The sequence below is a fragment of the Pseudochaenichthys georgianus genome, chromosome 15 (assembly GCF_902827115.2).
Source record: "Pseudochaenichthys georgianus chromosome 15, fPseGeo1.2, whole genome shotgun sequence".
In the NCBI taxonomy this organism is placed as follows: Eukaryota; Metazoa; Chordata; class Actinopteri; order Perciformes; family Channichthyidae; genus Pseudochaenichthys; species Pseudochaenichthys georgianus.
The window spans coordinates 27,668,101-27,688,664 of NC_047517.1; the positions used below are offsets into that span (position 1 = coordinate 27,668,101).

Genomic DNA, 20,564 nt, shown 5'->3' on the forward strand with positions numbered 1-20,564 from the left:
TCATTTTCGTAAGGGGATGTATTTTATGGATACAACTTTATTAATCGTGTGGTTGAAATCACAAGCTACAGTAGGCTATATGGTTACAATACCAGCCCAAAATGTATTTATAACTGAGTAATATTTTACATTTATATAATTGTGAAATGGGCGATGCTGCTTAATAAGTATTTGTATTTTAGTAAAGTAGCCTACACTTACACTACACTATTCTAATCCTTTTTTTCTTTAGACATGCAGGACTTTGACCTTTAACAAATAATTGCTACACTGTGAGTCACCTCACCTACTAAAGTACAAGCAGTCACGTGATCAAAACTGATCAAATTTCATTATTTTATTATGTAAACTTAGTGCAATGTATGGGACAGGCTCTGATTGGTTGAAAAGTCCAACGTGGTGACGCGGCATCAGTTGTGGGGTCTGGTACGAGAGAGCACGCGGCCATACAAACAAAGAGTAGCCTCCATGTCTCATCATGCCGGTCGTTTTGTGGATAAACATTGTTGTTTTTATCACGATCTCAACTAGCTTTGGCATCTGTTTTCGTGACTATGTGAATTATGAGGACAATTTGGACATACCAGCAATCGCCAAATATTTCACCACGAAAGGGAGGTATGAGGAAGTGAACCCGCATCTCATAAAGGACATACTCGCTGTAAACACATCAATCCTGCCGCTTCCATCTGCACAATGTCAACCATTTCATCTGACGGCCATAATAAGACATGGTACGAGGTACCCGACGAGCAAAAATGCCAAGAAGATGCAGAAACTGTACGAGCTGGTCATGAGCAGCGCTTCGGGCAAAGAGAGCTGGCTGCGGGAAATCAAGAGCCAGTGGCGGATGTGGTACACTGAGGACATGGACGGCAGACTGGTGCAGAAAGGTGTGGAGGATCACAAGCATCTGGCCATCAGGCTGTCAAAGCTGTTCCCCTCTCTGATCTCAGAGGAGAAGCTCCGAGGAGGATTCATCAAATTCATGACCAGCTCAAAGCACAGGTGTGTCAACAGCACGCTGTCCTTCAAGGCAGGACTGACAGAGCTGTGGGCGATTACAGGTATGGCAGTGATCAAATAACCGAGGTGATGTTTGTTTAAGGGTTGATATTATTTGACAGACTTTCACTCCATCCAGCATCTTTTCCCTCAGTTACACATTGTCAGGGGACTGTTATCTCACACAGAGCACACAGGGTTTCATTTAGGGTCCCTAAATGAAACCCTGTGTGCTCTGTGTGAGATAACAGTTTACAATTAGGGACTGTCAATACATTGTAAGACACTGTTATATCAAAGTGACTGCAAAGCCCCGTCTATGGTGGTAATTGTTGTAGTAGTCATCACACCGTTAGGCCCTGGTTAGTAACTGTCGTTTTTATGAAAAGAAAAAGCTTCTGTGTTTTATTTCGTAGAACAAAGCATTACAATCTCTTGAGCTTGTGTTAACAACATACCTTATCATCTCTATTGAAATGTTTATGTAAATATCCAACCTCAAACTAACTTTACCGCCAATACAATATAAAAGTATTCACCACTTTAACAGATTATCAGAGTAATATGTTAGTTTGTTCCTACACAGATAAGGAGTTTGACCACGAAGTGAATGATGCTCTCATGAGGTTCTTTGACCATTGCACCAGGTTTGTGCAGGAAGTTGATCAGAACCCCACAGCTCTGTCAGAGGTGGACAAGTTCAGACAGGGACCAGAAATGAGGAGGGTCACGGAGAAGATTGCAGACAGTCTCAGAGTCCCCTACAATACCATCGATGACGGTCAGTCGTAGAGAAAGTATTCTGATTATTTATTTAATAAGCATGCCTGTGAGACGTTTAGAAAACATTGTTTTGCACAATAATATAGGAAAAAACTATTTAGGGAAGTCTTAGCCTCCCCTAGCCTTATTTATCTGCCACTGGTAAAATGCATGAAGTCAACCAATAAATGTGGAAGAACTAGAGACACAGCAGGGGCACCCTGTACTTTAGTGGTGAACATTGTCAACGAACTTACAAGTAATCAAATCAACAAATCTTTTTTTTTTTTTTAAATCTATGTTGGGTGATCTGTTTTAGAATGTATTTGTTGTTAATTTTCGTTGTTAGGAGCTAGTGCTGGTACCTTCTCCGTATGAAAAAAGATTTGGGACAGGGCTGGGTTTTTCTTTCTTACTTTAGCTTGCTTTTCTGATGTTACTTAACCAAGCTTTAATGGCCGACTGTCCTCTCTGATTTTTCTTATCAACATTTTGCTGCAGATATGGCAGAAGCTGCATTTTATTTGTGTGCTTATGAGTTTGCCATCAAGACCGTGAACTCCCCCTGGTGTCAGCTTTTTGATGAGGTGGATGCACAGGTACGTCACTCAGCTACTGAACAATTGTTTGGAGGAGATGTTTATTAGTCAGTAACCTAATTTTGAGTGAAATTACTCTTGTTTATTTATCATAATAGATTATGTATTTTACTTTTTCAGGTTTTTCTTTTTCAAATCAAATGTGTACAAATCAATATAAACTCTACACATTATAACTTAACATGTTCTTAAATGCAAGTCCGCAAGGAACATAAAATCTAGATAAAAGACAAAGGGAAATAATCCAAGTTTAAGCAAACAAACAGACCTATCTTATCAGTTTAAAAATACCTATTACTATCAGTGTTAGACCCTCAATGCAGGAACAATGTCATCAAAGGTCGGAAATATGTCTAATCAATTTATTTTAACTTGAATTTAATTTTGAATTTCACTGCTGCAAATTGACTTCTGCTGAGTTGATTAAATTGGTAAAACGGTATTGTCTCTGTTGAACAAACAAAATGAACAAATAAAAACTGTTGAATTAAAAAAAAAAGGTTGTATAAAAGCTGTCTAATTATTTCTCTGCATTTTAACGTAATTCATTTGTCGAGAAACCTTTTGCCGTTATCCATGTCACAAATAGTGTTTTGTGTCTTGTGTTACAAGCCGACCTATCACTCGGGAAGACTGAAATGTTATACCCCATTACAAAATAATGAAAGCTGTAGCAATGATTTGTACTTTCTGGTTCAACAGGTTATGGAGTATGCCAATGACCTCAAGCAATTCTGGAAAAGAGGTTACGGTTATGATATTAACAGCAAATCGAGCTGCATTCTCTTCCATGATGTGTTTAGTCGACTGAACAGAACAGCCGTTGAGAACAAGTGAGTACAAACATATGCTCCTAAAACATATTCAATACTTTTTCAGACAATGTCTAACTCTATATATTAAATTGTGCTACATTTTAAGTGTTCTTACTTTCAGACTAATCTTATTTTAAACTTGAATCTAAATGTCTGGGAAATAGCAACATCCTTACTAAAGACGTACAACTTGCAGGGAATGCGTTGGGTACTATTTTTATCTGTGGATGAATACACATTTGGTTGCTCTAGAGACGTATTTACAGCAACAGTTTACCGTATATGAGAGTGCCCTAAAGTAACTACACTGCCGCTGTTAATTAAAACAAACGAAGGTGCAACTGTGTGGCTCATTAATGTATTTTTAATACATTTTGAACAGCGATGGAGGTATTTAGAATTCATATATATCAGGCATTCAACACACAGACAATATTTGTTCTTAGATAAATTATTTGTTGGTTTACGTCTTTAATGTGTGAACAATAGGAACCATTTTTGTCTTTCAAATCACTGCATGGTAAGACACTGAGTTATAAAACAAGACCCTACACGTATAACTCTTATAGGTAGAGCTGAAATGATTTGTAGATTAAATAAAAAGCTCAAGCAAAATATAGGTAGACAACTTTTGTTGCTGTCAAAGCAGATTCTCCAATGTCATGGTCTTGTTGTTTTTCTCAGTTTTATATTATTATAACTTTTGGTTGGGTATAATAATATCCATTTAATTTTGAAGTGAATGTGAATCCAGGGACAAATTATGTTTCATTATAATTTAGTTCGCAAAAAAAAAGTGCATTTGTGCTGCATTCGTGTAGTGTCAGAATAATTAGGTTCTGACTGGAAAAATCCATGTAATTGCACAATTGGCCTTGGCAGAGGTCAGCGCTCTCTGCCAGTCTATTTAAACAAGTTGGTTTATTTATGCAATTTTAAAAACACAGGTCTCTGTCCATCAATGTTTCTATGAACTGCACTGTTTGGGCCAATAAGTCCACTATACCCAAGCTCTGCTGGTCATGTAGGCTAAAAGTCACACTTCAATCTGAGTCCTGGAGTTACTAGAAACAAACACAGATGAACACAAAGTTCTTACTCCAATAGATTATTGACAAATTGTTAATTTTTTTACTTTTAAGTAACAGTGCAACCTGGTGCATTTTGAGAGCAAAATGAATTTATGGTAAACAGATTTTCTTTTTCTTTATGGATATTTTACAAATCACTCCCCTTTTAAACTGTATTTTTCTTTTACTGTCATATAGTATTTCATAACTGTTTTTCATTTATTCTCATAAATGGTGACCAAAACGTTTGAGACCCACTGAGATAACTAGACTAAAGTTAACTATCTAAACAGAGAGTCCCTTACCTCACTGAGCTGTAGTTATCTCTCTCAGTCTGACAGGACAGAGCTCTCCCTTTCCTTGTTTTAGAAACAGCTTCTAATATCCGTTAAGCTAACCAGATGCTAACAACAACAATGCAAATAGTGAGTTTGGTAGAAATATACTGTATAATAGTAAAGTTATTTAAAATGATGCCATATTTATTAAAGATTTTACATTATAAATATTCCCCAAAATTATTCAAAAGAATATTCTTCCAAACTCCTTGCTGTAGTATGACACACAGGAGACTTGATGTGTGTAGTGAGTTTGGTAGTAATGAACTGTATAATAGTGATTGAATATTATTGTATTCTCTTTTTTCGGAGTTGCACTTTGCAGACGGTCCCTGAGCACTCGTTTCTTCTCCGGCTGCAGATAGAGACCAATGTAATGTGTCCAGCTCGGAGGACGGCGCGTATTGGCTTTTTTTGATCAAAATGTGATTGTAGTTCGTTGTCAGCCTTACCACGGTACTTAGGAGACGTCATTTGTGTCTGAATAACGTTTTGTTCATGAGTTATTGATCCGTGAAATCAGAATCTCCCAATATCGTTCCAACTTCACTAAACTAAGCCAGAAGAACATCTCATTTCATAGACCGCTCGGTTTGCTGTTCCTTCACTTTATTTTTATATACATTTATTTTGGACGAAAACTTAGCGTGAGGAAAGGCAAGTGTGGCGTGAGATATGGGTTAATTGTGTGACTCTCACGCTCAATGCGTGAGTGTTGGCAGCCCTGTTTCATGTAATCTACTATTTAGGTTTTTTTGTCAAATTAAATGTCTTGTCTCTATAGATTGATTAAACAAATCACGGCAACCAACTAATTGATTATAACACCTTTCGTTTCAGCACTAATATCTACAACATCTAGTTTAAGGTGTCCACATGACTTTTTTGCTGGTTGGTTCAGCATCAGGCTTAATTGTCCCTGAGCAGATTGTGTGTTTAACACCTGAAACGGATGTTTTATGTTCTGTATGTCAGGTCAGGTCAGCAGGTGACTGAAGCTGTGACAGTCCAGGTGGGCCATGCAGAGACCCTCCTGCCACTGCTCACTCTTCTGGGCTTCTTCAAGAACAACGGATCAATCACTTCCACCAACTACGCCACACAGACCCAACGCTCCTTCCGCACCAGCCACATGTTACCCTATGCAGCTAACCTCCTCCTGGTGCTGTACGACTGTGGAGCCGGAGAGCTGAGGCTGCAGGCGCTGCTCAACGAGAAGCCTGTGACTTTCCCCGGGTTGAGCGACCAGCAGGCCTCCATGCCTCGCTATGAAGATGTCAAAGAGAACTACAGGGAGCTGCTCCAAGGCTGTGATTTTGAGACCGAGTGTCAGCTATTCAAGAGTCCTGCTTAACTCTGGGTAGACAGGGAAGATCCAGGAACATAGGTCATTATAGTGGCTTCAATGTATTTTAATTGCAAAAGGTGTGAACATTGTGATCCCCATATAGGAGTGTCAGAGTCTAAATGCCTAAACCATGTTCAAATCATTGTTTGGCATGGCCTTTTATCTGGAAGAAGAAAAACATAAGAAAACATTTTGACTCGCTTCGCCTTAAGGCTGAGAAAATGCAGATTTGGTTTCAGAAATTGATCCCGGACTAGCTTTTAATTCCATACAACCTGTACCATTACAGTATTGCTTTTGCCAAGGTTTCTCTCCAGCAGTTAAATTGTGTTTGCAGTGTACACATTTTATTTAGCTTTTACCAAAATCCTTTCTTCTTGGTTTGAAAGAGCACAAGATTGTGTGGTCTGTCTGAATGACGACATGAATGGTGGTGTTTAATACATTACACAGTCCTTTTAGTTTCCTATTCAAATATTTTTGGCAGGCGTGTTTCCGTTTTATTGCTCTGGCTACTCTGAATTTAATGATCATGGTTTGATTAAACTGCAACCTAAGTTATGGGCTAACTTTACAAGTTCTCTGGTCCTTATTTCTCTTATCGTACTTTTGTCTGGTCAATTATTTGTTTTGTGAACGTGTGTTATTTATTTTCTTTTTATAAAATATATATTATTCATGTTACTGTAGGATTTAATTAAAAATAGTAAACTAATTTAGATATTTTTGATAGAGTATTCCATGCATTATCGATGCATCTATGCGTTTCTGTCATTGTTAGTGGTCGCCGTCGGTAAAGTGCAACTTAGTTTCATGCATAATAATCAGTGGTTGAATGTCACTAAGTACATTTACTCAAGTACTAAGTCCAATTGTGAGGAACTTGTACTTCACTTGAGCATTTTCCCATGATGTTACTTTATAGGGGAGACCAGGGATAGTTGCAACACTTTTTCGGCTTTCCCCAATAAGTAAAAAACCATTTACAATAGGATAGCCATTTTACTATATTATACATTATCAATATGTCAGCTACTGAAACAATGTATTTAAGATGTTTTTATGAAATAAGTACAGGTTGGAAAATGTATTTTTTTTTTTTAAACTCAACTGTTACAACTGTCCTTGTGTACAGGGACAGTTGTAGCACATACCAGGCACGGTTGTAACATGTTAACAACGGTTACCTTTTTTCACACTACATGACAAAAAGGGAAAGCTGTCAAATTCTAAGGCAACAATATTTTAATGGGGTTTCACGTTTCACACATCCTCCAACAAACAATGAACAGAACACCAGAATTAATCAGATTCACAGTTGTGGCAGGTGTAAAAGGCACTTCCATCTGTGCAGTCCTTGTGTGCCCAGGCTTTTTTCAGAAGCAACACTGCAGCCAGATCTCCTTGGACCTGGAGTAGCTCTCCAGGCACACAATGCGGTATTGGGCCTCATCTTCATCAGATGAGTCCTGCATCTTCTGCTTCTTGTTGGGGGTTTTTTTTTTTTTTTTTTTGCGTTAGATCTTTTTGTCTTAGCCTCGAGTAGATTGTTCAGTAGGTTTCTCTTCTTTTTCTCCACTTTGTGGTCGGCTTCCTTAGTCCAGCTTTTGGATGTGGACAGATGGACATGGGTGAGAAAGGCGTTGCAGAGGATGATGTCCCAGGCTCCACACATGGCCTGACAGGGGAGGAGGCTGCGAGTAGAGGGGAGGAGGCTGCGAGTAGAGGAAAGGAGGCTGTGAGTGGAGGAGAGGAGGTTGTGAGTGGAGGAGAGGATGCCACAGTTGGTGTTGGAGCTGCACTGGTAGAAGGCTCTGGTGATGGGCAGTCTGTGACTTGGGATGGCGCAAAGTCGAAAATATCTCTATTAAAAGGCCAAATTCCAGTGCACACGAACCCTGCCCGTGAGAGACTGGTAGCCTGAGGTCTGCGTATGGAGAGGGTAGGGTGCCACTTCAAAAACGTTGTGAGCCAGTCAGCTCCACTCCTCTCTTTCTCTGCCCAGGTTTGAGGGAAGTTGCATTCGTAGTTCTTTGCCAATTCATAGGCATACTTCGGCACCTAAAATGAATATACATTGGGAAATATTTCACTTGTCTGTTCACTATAGGCCTCAATATATTTGATCACTTACTTTTCTTTTGTTCAGTATAGATAGCCTATTCTACCTTAATTATGTAGACCTACCTCCTTTGAGCTGAGACCATAATATAAATCAGCTGCCTCCATCAGTAGTCAAGCATCTCCTGCTCTGTTGAGAACACCTTCTTTGGTGTCCAGTAGCCTACTCTTGGGGGTGTTTGTGATCCCTGACTCTCCAACCTCAGCCTTTTTTTATGGAACCGGTACAGGGTGACATGGCATATATCCAGGGACTTTGCCACTTCCCTGAATGATTTGCCCTTCTCAACTTCATTTGAGGCCCTCTGCAGCAGAGCAAGTGGCACTCCCCTGTCTGTCTTCCTCTTTCTGACATTTGGCATACTGTAAACACACACACTTTAGGCCTACTGTACAGTATTTGATTGTTTATTTTTACAGGGACAATGCACACCAATCAACAATACTGTATGCTTGAATGAACAATTGATCATTCAAGCAAATGAGCCATCATTGTAAATGTGCCACGTTACAACCGTCCCATGACCACCAGTCTTGCTTTCACCCCCTGTGAACCTGCCTGATTGCTAGCTTGACCCATATTTAGCTAGTTATATTTGTAGCTTACAAAACAGTGATTCTAATAATACTAGTTTGGATTCCTAGACATTTGAACTAAAGACAGTATCCAACAAATACATCATATAATTTTAGTTAATATTTTACCTCAGAAACACACTGTTCCCTGCTGAAAAAACCAGCATAGACCAGCTTAAGATGGTTGCTGGTTTAGTTGGTTTACCAGGCAGGACATGCTGGCCAGGCTGTTCTTGCTGGTTCAAGACCAGCCTGGTCAGCTAAACCAGCATAGCCCAGCATGGATGTCATGCTGGTTTATGCTGGTTATGCTGGTCTACCAGCAGTCTTGCTAGCGAAACAGACACAGACAGAGAGGGCGGGACACTGGGGAACGGCGAGACGGCAGCGGTTGAAACAAAGCGGTATGTTTTGACTGGCACTAACGGTTGAGGAGTGAAGATCAGTTGAACGTTTCTGTGACTCCGCCCAGCGGCTGCTCTTCTGAGAGGCATGACAGCTCTGTCTACTGGGGCTAAAAGTCCTTCTGGAGGTAAGCAACACTACACACTACATGCACTCGGACCAGTGACGTACTTCCGGCTCAGTGTTAGTGCGGCTCGTCTGCTTCCGGTCCCTGCCGTTCGCGGTAGAGCGTCTGGTTTCAAAATGAGTGTACGGAAAAAAATATTTAAAACGGAGCATATGCAAAGGCAAACTAGGAAATACTCCGAACATTGCTGTGTCCCACTGTGTTCAGCGTCGGCGAAATGTAATGGTGTTTTGAGTTTTCATGGCTTTCCAACCCAACTCAACCTAAGAAGACAGTGGCTTGTAAATATACGCCGGGAGAACTTCACCATCACTTCTCACTCCAAGGTGAGGTCTGTAGCGGACACTTTGCCCCCGATCAGCTAATAAATCCAACGACACTTGATGGTCGAAGGAGGCTCGTTAAAGATGCCTTACCTATGCTGTTTGAGTGGAACAGCTTTACTTTAAAAATACCACGGCCTGGTGTGTGGGAAAGAAGAGAGCGGCCCATTGAACCGGTCCCTCCTGAGGAGCACGAACAGCCCTGCGATCTCACTGATCATGACTACTGCTCAGTCCCTGAACCATCTGCACTGGATATGTCTTATTCAGCTACTGATGACTTGTCCAAAGACATAGAGGATCTCAAAAATAAATTGCAGGAGTTGCGTGTCCAGCGAGAGTTTGGGTTACAGCGGTTTGCTGGCTCGGACGCCGACATCAGATTCTATACCAGGTAATGCCTAAATTGTATCCAGTACAGCTAAAAAGGTTTATACGTAGTCCTGTGGTCAGTTTTTTGTCAGAATTGTAAATCATATTTTACCGTTTGGCTACTGACTATTTTCATCTGTGTGTGTGTGTGTGTGTGTGTGTGTGTGTGTGTGTGTGTGTGTGTGTGTGTGTGTGTGTGTGTGTGTGTGTGTGTGTGTGTGTGTGTGTGTGTGTGTGTGTGTGTGTGTGTGTGTGTGTGTGTGTGTGTGTGTGTGTGTGTGTGTGTGTGTGTGTGTGTGTGTGTGTGTGTGTGTGTGTATATTAGGGCTGTCAAACGATTACAATTTTTAATCAGATTAATCACAGTTTAAAAATTAATTAATCATGATTAATCACCATTCGAACTATGTCCAAAATATGCCATTTATTTATGTATATTGTTGTGGGAATGGAAAGATAAATGAAAGAAGGCGGATATATCAATTTAACATACAGTATGTTTATTATAACATTTTTCTGCATGTCAAAATGAAAGACAACCCACACACACCTATCAATCATCAAACCGTGGGGTCTTAATTCATTACGTGTTGATTTCTATCAACGGGGGAGTACTTCAGGAAAGTCGACAGGGGGGGGGGGGGCGCGCGCGCTAGTGGAGTACTTCGTGACCACAGAGTGTGAACATTGTGATCAGCTGTTTTAGCGCAGTTCTCCAGTGAAGGGGGGAGTCTCCCTCCGCAGCCGGTTGGCGTAGTTTTGGCACAAGTCCGTTGTACAGACCGACGTTAACAGCAGCCCTGTCTGTGCACACGGAGACCGACTCTGTCGTCCGGTGATCTAACCGCCTTCTGGAAAAGCTTCACAAGTACGTCGGTACGCACATGCACTTTGTGACACAAGTAACGATACGCATTTCAGATTACGCACATAACCTGCGTACCAGTTATGTGCACCCCTGTACCAGAGCCATATTATTACTATTATATGGCTCTGCCCTGTACTACAGCAAAAGTATTCTGCGTCGTGACTTCCTTCAACAACACCACGCCGTTATCAAAGATGTTCTATTGAGAAGACGATCACTACGTGACAAAAGTTTTCAAAACCGTGGCGACTGAAATCAATCTTACTAACGGCTGTCTGTGCAATTTACTCCGCGCGAGTTGGCAGACTTTATTTTGCTTACTTTAACATCATTTTTCATGGTGGGGCTAAGCCATTTCTTGGTATGGGTGTAGCCTACCCCAGCCATACCCTGGCGCTGCCACTGGTGGCACGTATGGGGCGGGCCATTCTGCACATGCGTTAAATGCGTTAAATATTTTAACGCAATTAATTCAAAATATTAATTACCGCCGTTAACGCGATAATTTTGACAGCACTAATATATATATATATATATATATATATATATATATAAATCAACAGGTAAAGCAGATTAATAATAATGATAATTATTATAGATTATAAATAAATCATTCAGGGACAAGGGGGTGAGATTAAATAAGATATACTTCTTCTCACTCCTTTTCGAACACTAGATGTGGGACTGTTTATGTTGCTAATGCTGTTGTTGTAAATGTCATTTTTTGTTTTGATTTTTTCTTACATGACTGCACTGCAACTTTTGTTTTGTTTTTTAATTATTTATTTTACTTGTTCGAAATCAATCAATGTAACGTTAGTGGTGGAAAAAGTATGTGTGAAGGGTGAATGACAAGACCGCAGGGTGAGTAGTTTGCATTCGCTAGTTTACTGTACTCGACTGCTACTGTGGGCTCCATCTCAGAACCTCTTCTCGTGTCCGCTGTCTGCCTTGTACCTTTCATGATTCGCTCTGCGAGTGACTCTGCAGAGCTCTTGCTTCTGACATGACACACCTCTCAAAATCTAGAGGCGGTCACCCTCGGTCTGCGTAGCTCATGCCACTCTGAGCAAGAGCTTTGCTCACGGGTAGCCTCCTCAATTGTGTGTGCCATTTTCATAGTAACAGATAAGCTGGTCATATGCAGTAGCTCCTCTTCAGAACACACAAACACACACTCACATGGCAAGATGTCATATCCCAGAGGCAAGTGTGGTGTTGGTGGTGCACCATTGTGAAGAACGATGTAACAAGATTTCAAAGCAGGCATCTGATACGACAGAACACTGCCCTCCTGCACCATCCCGAAGGCACTTTCCACAAGGGGCTTGTCGGCTCTCGTGTTCATTGTAGTCACAAGTGGCCTGTCCTCAATACTGAATTGTTCATAGGCCTCCGTTACTCTGAACATGCAAGGATCGGGTAATGGACCCACCATGCCTCTGTAGAATCCACTTCTGCAAAGAGATGAAAATACAATATAGCCCATTAACATTTGACAGTAAAGGTAAGAATACAGTATCAGAATCCCATTTTGCATTGGTAACACAGGAAAAATTACCGCACTCCAGTCGTGACCATCCTATTAGGTACAGGTTTGGTGAAGACCATGGAGTTGATGGGTCCTGGCTTCACACCCTAACAGAGAGCACATTTGCATCGTGTGGAGTCACTTAAAGTGAGTCAAATAAGAACACTTTAAAACCTCAATTAAATTACCATTGTACGTGACTTGTGCCATTGCTGTTCCGATTCTGTGCAGCTATGGACAGGGGGCACGACTGGTATGTTCAGTTGACTATAATAAGCTGTTTGGTAAAGCAGTGCCTGCAACACAGGAGCCCTGGTTGTGCGTTAACACCACCGGCGAGGAATCACAAAGCTTTATATATATAGAAATGTGTATTGATTGGGATAAACCCCTTGAGATGCACCATCTCGTTTTCAAGGGGGTCCTGACAATAGCAACAACTTACAGACATACATAAACAAAAAGACAAAATGCAAAACATGACACACAAGACAAACCACATACAGTCTGTTAAGTAAAATTCAAGCAATGCATACAATCATTACAATTTAAGACAGTCGAGCAAATCAGTTTCATCAATATCAGTTTCATTAATAACAAGTACAGACCAGTTGAAAGTGAGATGATAATGCATGTTTAAACAAACCCAATGATGCAAAAGATCTAATAGCAGCAGGTAAAGTATTCCAGTCAGTTGGGGCTTTGAACATGAACGCTCTTCTGCCAATCCATTTTTTTGCAGAGGGGACAAAGAAATAAATCTGAACAGAATGTCAAACTTGATGATTTGGTGAGTAGGGTACAAAATACTGCTTTAAATAAGGGGGATAGTTAAGATAAATGCATTTAAATATCAGCTGAAGCCAATGCATGTGTCTTCTTACATTTAAAGAAGGCCATTTAAGTTGGTTATACATTGTGCAGTGATGTGTACGAAAAGGACAACCAAGAACAAATCTGCATAGTCTGTTGTAGGCTATGTTGAGTGGAGCAAGATCTGATTTATGTGCATTTTGGTAAACAACATCACAATAGTCCATAATCGGAAGAATAAGTTGAGAAGCAATTCTCTTTCGGACACTGAGCGTAAAACAATTGCGAGAGCGGTGTAAAACACCGATTCCGTAATTGACTTTTTGTATCAACTTTATGCAGAGAAGTGCCATCCTTACATGTTATTACTACATTATGTTATATGGATTTGAGCTTCTGCCTGGTACCAAATACCATGGTATAAGATTTTGTTTTGTTAAGCAGTAGTTTATTGTGTGATAGCCAGTCCTGTAAGATATTAAAATTCGATTGAAGAGAGATCTGAATTTGTGAGAAATCTGATTTGGATGTATATATGACAGTGTCATCAGCATAAAGGTGAGTACAACAATTAATGAGACAAGAAGATAAATCATTTATGTAAATAGAGAACAGAAGTGGGCCCAGAGTTGATCCTTGGGGTACACCCTTTTGTTGGATCAACAGGTCAGACTGTTTTCCATTAACAACCACACATTGCTTTCTACTGTGAAGGTACGAGTTAAACCATAACACTGTATTATTAGAATGGCCAATGCCGTGAAGTTTATCCAAGAGCAGATATCGATCAACGAAATCAAAGGCTTTTGTCAAGTCAATAAAAATGGCACCTGTGAGTTCACCATCATCTGCAGCAGAGTACAAGTCATTCGTAAATGTAAGTAGGGCAGTTGTTGTGGAGTGATTAGGCCTGAAACTAGATTGAACCGGAGATAAAATATTATAAGTATTGAGATAATGTGACAGTTGATTATAAATTATTTTCTCCAAAACTTTGGAAATAGAGCAGATTATAGAGATTGGTCTATAATTATTTGTATCAAGTAAATCACCACCTTTATGCAGTGGAATGATGCGTGCACATTTCCAAATAGTCGGCAACTCACAGGTGGACAAAGACAGGTTGAACAAATCAGCAAGTGGGTACATGAGAATATGGGACGCCAGTTTTATGAACCTGTTTTCTATACCATCGAGTCCTGCACTGCCATCCACTTTTAATTCTGTGATAGCATTATGAACTTCGTGTGGTAGAATTTTCTTAAAAGAAAAAGAACTGTTGCAGTATGAGTTACTATTAGAAATACCAGTCCTCAAATAGTAGTGTGGAACATACATTAGCGAAATGCTGATTAAATATTTGGGCAATGGATAATGGGTCATGAATTATTGTATCAGCAGTTCTTATTTTATTAATAGAATGTTTACCTGATTTATTTAAAATAGATTTAATTTTAGTTCAAAATTGCTTGGGATTCTTAAAGTCCGATGTGAGAGATTCTTTATAGTAGTTGGATTTAGCATTTCGGGTTTTGGTTTTACTCAGATTTCGGAGATGCCTGTATACTTCCCAATCGGCTATAGTTCTTGAATGACGATATATCGACCATGCTTTATCCCTTTCCCTAAAGAGACTGATGAGTTCAGAATTGATCCAAGGGAGATGTTGACCTTTGACCTTAACCGTTCTCACAGGTGCATGTTTGTTCATGACATCAGTGAGCTCTTTATGCAGAAAATCCCAAGCATGTTGTACAAAAGGTATTAGTTGAAATCTGTCCCAATTAAGGGCAACAACATCATTAATAAATAAATCAACATTCAATTTTTTATATTGTCTGATTTTGACTAGTTTTGGAGGTAGTTTAATTAATTTGATTTTCCATGCGCAATAAACAATTGAATGATCGCTGAAGCAATCCGACATGACACCAGCTTTTAAGATTATGTCAGGGTGTGACACCAGTATCCAGTCAAGCAGAGATTGGGTTCTAAGAGTGATACGAGTTGGCTCATTAATTAGCTGTTTAACATTTAGACTACTGAAAAGTCTTTTTTCTCTATCAGATGATTTATCCAACCAATTTTTGTTGAAATCACCAAGCAAGATTATTTCATTTCCGCAGGAAATGGAGTTGATAGTGTCAATTATATGGTTAAAAGACTCTGCAGATGAAGAAGGTGGCCTATAGATGCTACCAATAGTTAAGCATTTATTTTCATGAAAAATTATTTTAAGAAAAATGCATTCAAAATGTAGAGGCTCTATAGAAGTAGCAATTAGCTCAGTCACAAGGTCAGAGGAGACATAAATAGCCACACCTCCACCCCTGCTGCATCTATCGGATCTGTAAAGAAAATAATTTGTGATTTGTAGTTCACTATTGGAAATGTTACTATTAAGCCAAGTTTCAGAGAGTGTGATGATTTTAGGTTTATGTAGAACAACCCATATCCGAAGTAAATCAATTTTGGGCAATAGGCTCCTGATATTCAAATGAATGATTTGTATACCCTTTAATTCATCCAGTCTGGAAATAATAGCAAATAATGTTCCTGTCACTTGGTACGCATCCATGCGATTCATGATTGTAAAGATTGCTAGATTCAACCATTAATGTAAAACAGACATACAAAACATTCAAACACAAAAAGAAAAACACAAAACAAGCTTTAAGAAGGCCCAGCAGCCCTAGACACCAAATCCCAAAGCATTACCATGAATACACTTAAACATAATAAATAATTACACAGAGCTACGAAGAGGATAAAGAAGTCATAGCTCAAAGAAATTCATCCGAACGAACACAAACATTATTTAACAATAACAGCCACTCGGGGCAGTATTGCAATAGTAGTGGGCTCTAACGTACCAAAGAAGAAGAAGTGACGTCAATGTCACTGTAAAATTTAAACAAACAACACAACTGAAAGAGCCAGGCGGGTGCCCACCTGTTATCTCTTTTGTGTTATAATAAACACAAAAGAGAGTGTCGACAACATCTCAGCAGTCATGACACGTCACGTAAACAGGTCTCTGTTTTTAGAGAAGATGAGAAAAATAAAAAACAAGAGAAGAGAAGAGAGGAAACCGAGGAGAAAGTCACTTAGCTGCACCATCGAAGTGGATCAACATGCTACCATTAGCAGCAGCCTCATCTCTGGGGATGTTCGTCACCCAGGAGAGTTTGAGGTAGACATGAAGACTGCCTCCGCGTCTTTGTGGGTAGAGAAGCGTTGTTGTGTGCCATCAACAACAACGCAGAGGGTGCACGGGTAGAGGAGAAAGTACTTCATGTTGAGTTCACGGAGCTTGCGTTTGACTGGATCGAAGCTCCGGCGTCTTCTGGTAAGCTCGGGACTGAAATCGGGATATATGCTGATGTGTTTCCCGTTGTAGTCCAGAGACTTTTTCTCCCTGGCAAGACGAAGGATTTTCACTTTGTCCTGGAAGTTCAGCAGCTCGATCATGATGGCCCGCGGGCTGGCACGGGAGTTTTGCCTGGCAGTCGGTGAGCGGTGTGCCCTCTCAATGATCGGCTGGGTAGGGAAGGCATCTGGCCCCAGGAGCTGCGGGATGAGCCGAGACATGAAGCCGATAATGTCACTGCCTTCAGCGGACTCCTGGATTCCTACGAAGCGAAGGTTAGAACGTCGGCTCCGGTTCTCCAAGTCATCAACTTTAGACATTAGGAAGGAGTTGTCTTTCTCAAGCTGCTTGACTCGAGCGACACACTCGTGTACATTGTCCTCATTAGCCCCGACACGCTGCTCTAACAAATTGACCTGGTCTCCCAGACTAGACAGGGAATTGTGTATCCTGCTCAAGCTACTTTGAATGGTATCCATTTTTGAGTCAATGTGAGTCAGCATGTCTGTCTTGATTTGCTGAATCGCGTCCCACAAAGTTTGCAGAGACATGTTTCCCTCCATAGTTGCAAATGCAATAAATACAATAATCCAGAGACCGTAGTGAGCCACTTTGCTATGTTATTCAAATGATCATGGGTTCAGATCATGTGGATCAATGATATGAGCATTAAAGAGCTAATTTAACAGCAACAAACAGACGAGCTTGAGATGCGCTTACTCACGCTGCGACCATCTTTGATTGGGGTGTGTGTCAGGGGAGGCTGTAAGAAAGAAAGAAAAAATACTGATTAAAAATATGACCTCTTCTTCAAAGAAAAGAGCCAGGAGGTTATCATTTGTAGAAACATGTTATTGATACTGAACCATGATCCTAGTAATAGTAATAACAATAATAATACATTTTATCCACAGAGCGCCCATCAAGGTAGTTAAAGACACTTTATAGGGTTAAATTAAGTAAAAGTTTAGCTTTCAGAATTCTTAGCATTACCTTCTCTCCATTCTTATCACATTTCCATCTCATCATTATCAATATATAACTGATTATCTGACCAATCAATTAAGTTATGATAAAGCAGGGAGGCATTGGAAACATTTCTTTAACTAGTGAATAACTGAACCCCACTGAACAGGGGTGAACAACGTTTTTTTCCCCTGCCTAGTACCTACACTCAAACTGTGCGGTGTCTCACTCTTCCTCATTGACCGGTAGCACAAGGCTCTCACGCTGACCTGACCTGTCAGACTGTCTTTGTTTGACACTGAATAAAGAAAAACAGAGTGTTGGGTTAGATATATTACTCACGTCAACACAATGGCTATGTTACTTACAAATAGCATGTAATGCTAGGCACTTACCTTTCTACCACGTAGCATAACAGTGGCTATTAACAAGTCTAACTTTAGTTAACCAGGCCCACTAACGTTTTAAACAATTAGAATCAGATAGAGTGCATAAAGTAAGACAAAAGTGTCGATTATAAATAGCGAATTTGTACAACAAAAGCTTGCATTTGACATTAGCCTAAATTAGCACGAGCTAGTTAACTAGTCAATCTGTTTATAATTGTGTCTTACCTTCGTAATCATGAATATATGATGCAGCATATAACTTGAACCCTTTGTCCAATTTTCTGGCTGGGGATTTAGTCGTCCTGCAAATTCGATGAACATCGGTAATTTTCAATTTCGGGAGCTCTTGTAAACACCGGGGCCCTTTCTCATTTCTCGAACTCCCCTCCTCGACTCCCCTCCTCGACTCCTACCCTCGATACTTAGTCCCTCCCACAGGAGATGCGAGCGGAGGAGCCGAGGAGGGGAACCGAGGAGAGAGGAGGGGAAGCAGCAGGCGGTTAGACAAATGAGAACTCCTCTCCTCTGAGCGGTCATTTTAAAGAGACGTCCATTAATGATGACAGAAGGCACAGCAGCCCTCTGTCTGATGGACAGATGTGTTCATGATGACTTATATATTTACTTTGATTCATTCACAGTGCGGTATAATGAGACAATAACAGGCTACAGATGCGGACACGCACACACACATATATATGTATATATTTATATAAATATATACAATTTCAGAATCAAACAGAGCACTCATAATGCAACCCAGTCTCACGGCATTTCATGTTCACCAACACGACTTTTAATCTATTGATTCGTGTTCACCATCACGATTTGCCCCTTTTTTTCGTGTTGCACAGCACGATTTTAAAAGAAATGTATTTCTACTGGTAACGTGTTTCGTGCCTGCAGGCTGCAGCACGTCTTTTTCTCCGGTCGGGTCGTGGAAGACCGGAAGCTGTGTGGTTCATAAAAACATGTTCTTACTCAATATCAAGCCACAATTATTGCTTTTATTTTAAATCGTATAATTTCGGACTTTTGTTGCCGTCTGTGAGGAAAATAAATGGGGCTCAGAGCCTCAGGATACTGAAATCTGTATTTTTAAATATTTTTTTCCTTCTAATTTGTTATTCTTTTCAAAATAACACACTGTTATTTACTCACCAATAACACACAATTATCCTTGCTTTTATTTATTGGTTTAATTCCATAACCTCGGGCTTTTTTGGTGTCCGTCAGGAACTGAATTTCAAAATAAAAATAACCGGAAACAGACGTAGGCCTATAAGGGACATTTCGAGCATCATTGCGATTGTCAACATTTCTGAGTTTAGGATGGCCGAAAACACTACACTACCCATAATCCCCAGCTATCATTTAGGACTACAGTTCCCGTAAGGTTACGCAGAGCGTCAAACAGCTGTGTGAAATGGAACGAAACCACGCCAGATTATCCAAAACTAGAATCGAACACCCCCCCAGAACTACACATGCTGGCTATTGTGTTTCGCAAAATGTTCTATGGGACGTCTCTACTGAACGTTTTCGTTTTTCCCACAATTAGAAGTTGCCATTATTAAACACATTGGTGTTATCAAATGTAAAACATATAATTAATAAATGGGTGAAAATCACTTGTGTCCATAATGCCGTATACCCACATGACAGCTCATTGCTACTTTGTAATTCTACTCCACGACAATTCAGAGGTTAACCTGGTATTTTTACTCCACTGCATTTATTTGAGTTACTTTGCAGATTCTGATTAATTATGTGAAATATAAACAACCCTTAAATCAGACTTTAGTTACACCTGAGTAAAATTCAGGTAAGGTGATTGTCAAGTGCCAACAATCAGGAGAGATATTTGATAGTTGGTGCTTGAGAAGACTAAACATGTATCTGCAATTGACATGAATGGAAACAAGTAATAAAGTATATTCATTACTCGTTATTCTCTACTAATAGTTAATTAAAGACTGTATATTATGGCTATTTTGCACATCCCTTTCAAGATTTTCAAAGGTTTATTGACATATCATACACAACTACGGTGTAGTTATGCAATGAATGAAAAACTTGGGTCACAGGTTCCTCAACAGTGCATTACAAGACATCTATCAATATGTGTGTACCTCCGTCATATTCTGCACATTTCTTATTCTATCTACATACATAAGAGTATAATTAATGTATATAATATCAGTTAAAATAAGTGCTTCAACATAGTTAACATTGCAGGAAAGCACTATATTAGACGTTAATTACTTTGTCAGGCTTAATATTTAATGTTTAAATAAAGATTAATCCGTTTTTCTGTTTTGCACCTCCTCCTATTAATATCTGTGTACATCCTGCACTAAACTGTTTTATTGTAGAGATCACTTATAGTATCTTCTTGATGTTGTATATTCTATATTTCTATATTTATACTTTCCCCCTATTAAAGTATGTACTCTTAATATTTTTGTAATCAAATATAACACATACAAACAATAATTCAATAACGTGCTTTAACCACTAGGAGGTGCACACAAGGTGCACACAGCCATAATAATTTTGTATTATTAGTGTGTATGTACAACATCTGAAGATGTATAGTTTTATGCATGCTTTCACATCATTTTACAGCATATTGCTATACTATTTCAGACTCAGTATTTACATTCTTACATTCAAAGAAAACCAGTAATATCTTTGAAAACTACAGTCCTTTTTTATCAGCTGTGCACCGTTATGGTGTAAATATAACCTATCTATGAATTAGAT

At 39.7% G+C, this 20,564-nt stretch overlaps 1 protein-coding gene across 2 annotated transcripts; it reads left to right on the plus strand.

The window, feature by feature from the left end:
* The first annotated feature begins 403 nt into the window (after positions 1 to 403).
* LOC139432832 (multiple inositol polyphosphate phosphatase 1-like) lies at positions 404 to 6,514 on the plus strand. Of its 2 annotated transcripts, none has more exons than XM_034100746.2 (5): positions 404 to 1,067; positions 1,577 to 1,786; positions 2,269 to 2,366; positions 3,069 to 3,199; positions 5,565 to 6,514. In XM_034100746.2, the coding sequence occupies exons 1-5, from the start codon at positions 479 to 481 to the stop codon at positions 5,941 to 5,943; spliced, it is 1,407 nt and encodes a 468-aa protein (XP_033956637.1). In that variant the 5' UTR covers positions 404 to 478; the 3' UTR covers positions 5,944 to 6,514. The 2 variants fall into 2 exon arrangements, with proteins under 2 accessions (XP_033956637.1, XP_033956638.1); XM_034100747.2 differs by having other exon boundaries at positions 1,592 to 1,786.
* The last annotated feature ends 14,050 nt before the right edge of the window (positions 6,515 to 20,564 follow it).